The 3,939-nt window shown below is 40.7% G+C and overlaps 1 protein-coding gene across 1 annotated transcript; it reads left to right on the plus strand.

Annotated features, from left to right (window-relative positions):
• The first annotated feature begins 1,015 nt into the window (after nt 1–1,015).
• LOC114034234 (monocyte chemotactic protein 1B-like) lies at nt 1,016–3,199 on the plus strand. The gene is made up of 3 exons (XM_027849835.1): nt 1,016–1,182; nt 2,079–2,193; nt 2,840–3,199. Exons 1-3 carry the CDS (start codon nt 1,107–1,109, stop codon nt 2,946–2,948), a joined length of 300 nt encoding a protein of 99 aa, XP_027705636.1. The 5' UTR covers nt 1,016–1,106; the 3' UTR covers nt 2,949–3,199.
• The last annotated feature ends 740 nt before the right edge of the window (nt 3,200–3,939 follow it).

The following is a 3,939-nucleotide window of genomic DNA, read 5'->3' on the forward strand; positions in this document are numbered from 1 at the left end:
ATAGATAGATAGATAGATAGATAGATAGATAGATAGATAGATAGATAGATAGATAGATAGATAGATATAGATAGATAGATAGATATCTATATAGACAGATATAGATTTAGTTAGATATGGATAGAGATAGAGATAGAGATACAGATAGAGATACAGATAGAGATACAGATAGAGATACAGATACAGATAGATACAGATACAGATACAGATACAGATACAGATACAGATACAGATATAGATAGCCTAGTAGAGGCTAGGAAGGGGAATAGTATACTAGGCTGGAAATGTAGTGCATCACTACAGGGGACTGACCTGCCATTCTAATAACTTTACTCCTTATCTCAAAAATCTTCTGGGGCTCCCAGGTATCTAATGAATAAAGTATTAACTCCTAATGTTACCATGCAAGAGCCTCTATCAACAGGCTCCTATTCACATTTTCCTTTCATTCATCATCTGAATTTTCTTCTGTAATGAGCACATCTGGGGAATCCCATCCTTTAATTCATTCCACAGCATTAGCCTAGAGATCTGGCAAAAAAGGGTTAGGGACAATCTTAGTAGGGGCTAAAATCTTGTTTGGAGAAAGCCTCTTTCCTTCTCCTCTATCCTTAGAAATTGGGTTATTCTTGCTCCAAACCTTGGAATTGTGGAAGGACTTTTAAATATCACCATTTGTCCCTTCTCCAACTTGGTTTCCCTGCTCCCTTCTTTTTCTGGGGGAAGATCTCTGATTTCAGAGAAAGCCAGACTTTGAAGAATAGCCCAGGGAGCTCATTTCCTGTGGTAAGTGTTGGCATGGCCATTCGCCTCACGGCCTTACTGTCTCAGCACCAAAATGGAAATCATTCAGAATCATAGCCACAGCTTTCCTCTCTCCCTTCCTGGCAAACTCCCCAGGGTCCTGCTGTGTGCTCAGCAGATTTAGGAAGCTCCTCACCATTCTTTCCTCATGACGTCTCCAAGTGAGGGGGACCTTCCTCCTCCTCCCTCATCCCTTTCCCTCTCCAATAAAAGGGAAGAGAAGAGAGTCAGACACTCAGTGAGGCAGAAACTTGGAAGCTGCTGAACTTGATCCTGAAGTCTGCCTCCTCCCTGACAGCACCATGAAGGTCTCTGGAGTTGTTCTGTCCCTGGTCCTCATCATTGCTGCCCTCTGCTGTCAGGTTCATGCTTCACCCGGTAAGTACCCTTGGTCCTTTCATCCCTATCACCCAGGGAGGTATGGAGAATGTTCTCTCATCTGTGTTTTCATCATATAGGAGATGTGGTCCTTTAATTTGATAAAAGGGGAACCTGAGGAGCAGAGACTTGTCCAAGGTTAGCAGCAGAGCTGGGGTCTAGTCCCAGAACCCAAATCTTTCTATCACTTCATGTTATCCTCAATTTAGCTACCATCCCAACAGCCCCTAAAATAATAGGTGATCCACTTGAAGAGAAACTCCTGGCTATGTGGCAAAAAAAAAAAAAACATTTCTGAAACTGGGCAAGAACCTTTTGAAAAATTGTGTCTGGAAGTTCAGAACTTTAACTTGATGTTAAATGAGATTGATACTGTATGAGTTAAAGTGCTATCCTCTACTTTAGCACATCTCCCATGGATAGTGACTTTTCTGCCCTGATACCTGTTTGTAGATGCTAAGTAACACAAAACCAAAGTGCTGAATCTCCAAAGTTCACTTCATCCTGAATACTTTAAATGAGTAGCATCTCCAAGAAACTTGTCAGGTTAGGATGGAATATTACTATTATTATTATTATTATTATTATGAAGCTTTGATGGATAAACTAAGGCATGTGGTTTAAATCATGTACAATCACACAGCATGCAAAACTGTTCTCATAAAATATCCTCAGCTTTACTCTGGGATCGCTTCTTGAATTAGAGAAGGGTGGTTGAAATTGGATATGAAGAGGCTGGCTCCATACCTTCCCTTTTTCCCCTTCCTTTTCTTGAGATACTCATGCTTTAAAAGAAAAGAAGGAAAGAGAAGGAAATAGAAGAGAAGGAAACAGAAGGGAAGGAAGTTTTGTAAAGCATTTTTAACCATTCTTTCTTTCTTGATCTTTTTTTTCAGATGGTCCTAGCACCCCAACTACCTGCTGCTTCGAATTCACCACTAGGAAGATCCCTTTAAAGTTGGTAGTGAGCTATGAGATCACCAGCAGCAGGTGTGCCAAGGAAGCTGTGATGTAAGTTAACCAGATGTTTCCTCCTTTTCTATTGTTACGCACTGGCAATTTGCTATGGAACTAGGGCACCAAGGGAGATAGAAATCAGATTTGACTGATAGGCTTGGAGGAACGGGAAAATGACAAGCTCAGACCTTCAGACCACCTTGTGGTCAAACACAAGACTTGATTTTCTTGCTGGAGCTATTAATACTGGTGATGAAAGACTGAGTTCCATGAACATTGATATTGATTTGATTGATATCACTCAAAGGGCATCATCCTAGAAGCATAGAATGCTGAAGCAGGAAGAAGTGTTAGTGTACAAACATTTAGTTCAGCCTTCTCATTTGACAAAGAAGGGAATGAAGTCTAGAGAAGTGAAGCATTTTTCCCAAGCTAGTTTATTAGAGGCAGAGCTGGTGCCAGGACCCAGGTCTCCTGACTCCCAACCTGGTGCTGATTCAGAAAGCTTAGCCTCACATGTTCTGATAGAAAGTCCAAAGTCAACATCTGGCTTTGTCTTTGAGTGGCAATGGCCAATCTCTGGGTCTCCCATCCCAGTTTCTGGAAGGGTTGAAATGCTGAGGGAGATGCTTAGGGTAGAATGCCTCCCCTCTTGGGCTGTATTCACAGAGCCACTCAACAAACATTTATTCTTCCACAGCTTTGTGACCAGACGTGGCTTCCAGATCTGCACTAACCCCAAGGAACAATGGGTCCAGGACATCAGAAACCACCTGGACAAAAAGAATGCCAAGACCCAGAGTCCATGAAGCCTTCGAATACTTCCTCCTGCCCATAACAGGGCTGAAGAATAATTTATTTTCCTCCCACCTTCCAAAGCTGCTCTTTGCAACATTTTATTATAATTTAAATATGTTTAGTCTTACTTAAATTATTAATGTTTAACTTCATGTGACAAATATTTGTGTCTTTATTTGGTATATGTATATATGTATATGTGTATGTATACACCCAATGTGTTGATAAAAATGATCTTATGGGAAACAATGCTACACTATGACTATTGAATTTCCACAGAAAATATATTTTTGTTTATAAAACCTGACAACTGTACTTTCTTGAGAATATATGGGGAGGCTACAGCTCCTAGGGTGGGAGGTGAGGGCACTTACAGAAGACAAGAAGCTCATGGTCATCACCCTTCCTGGCTTAGATGAGAAAATCTTCATTTCAGGGCAAACCAACTAGGAACAGGAAGAGAAAGTTCCCAAATTCTGCCCCCAGGGCTCCAGCTCCCAGCCCCATTCACTTCAAAGCCACCTCATTTACCATGTCCAGGCCTATACTCTTTTAGAATCCTAAAATCCTAGGATTTCAGAGTCTGAAGGGCCCTCCAAAGCTATTTAAGGAAACCCACACATACTAGAAGCTGGAATTCCTCTGCAAGACAGGAATATCAAAAGATTTCCCACTTAAACTCCCCCAGAGAGGGGACTTGTTGCCTACTGAGTTCAGGCAATTATCCTTCCTTAGAAGTCATTCCATATATTAACCAAAAAGTTACCCCTCTAAACCTTCTACCTTCTGGGCACAAGCAGGCCAATCTAGTTGTTCTTTAAAATGACATTTCAAATTTATTGATAGATACATAGATGGAAAAGAAAGAAAAGGAGGAAGAAAGTAAAGAAGGAAGATAAATAGCTGCATAGATATACATGGATGAAAGAGAGAAAAGAAAGAATGAAGAAGGAATGATAGATAGATAGATAGATAGATAGATAGATAGATAGATAGATAGAT

The sequence above is a fragment of the Vombatus ursinus genome, unplaced genomic scaffold (assembly GCF_900497805.2).
Source record: "Vombatus ursinus unplaced genomic scaffold, bare-nosed wombat genome assembly UNPS02008629.1, whole genome shotgun sequence".
Classification (NCBI taxonomy): Eukaryota; Metazoa; Chordata; class Mammalia; order Diprotodontia; family Vombatidae; genus Vombatus; species Vombatus ursinus.

Coding starts and splice junctions, on each gene's coding strand:
- LOC114034234 (XM_027849835.1), top strand. CDS start 1,107: ATGAAGGTCTCTGGAGTTGTTCTGTCCCTGGTCCTCATCATTGCTGCC. Junction 1,183..2,078: donor TCAGGTTCATGCTTCACCCG/GTAAGTACCCTT, acceptor CTTTTTTTTCAG/ATGGTCCTAGCACCCCAACT. Junction 2,194..2,839: donor TGTGCCAAGGAAGCTGTGAT/GTAAGTTAACCA, acceptor ATTCTTCCACAG/CTTTGTGACCAGACGTGGCT.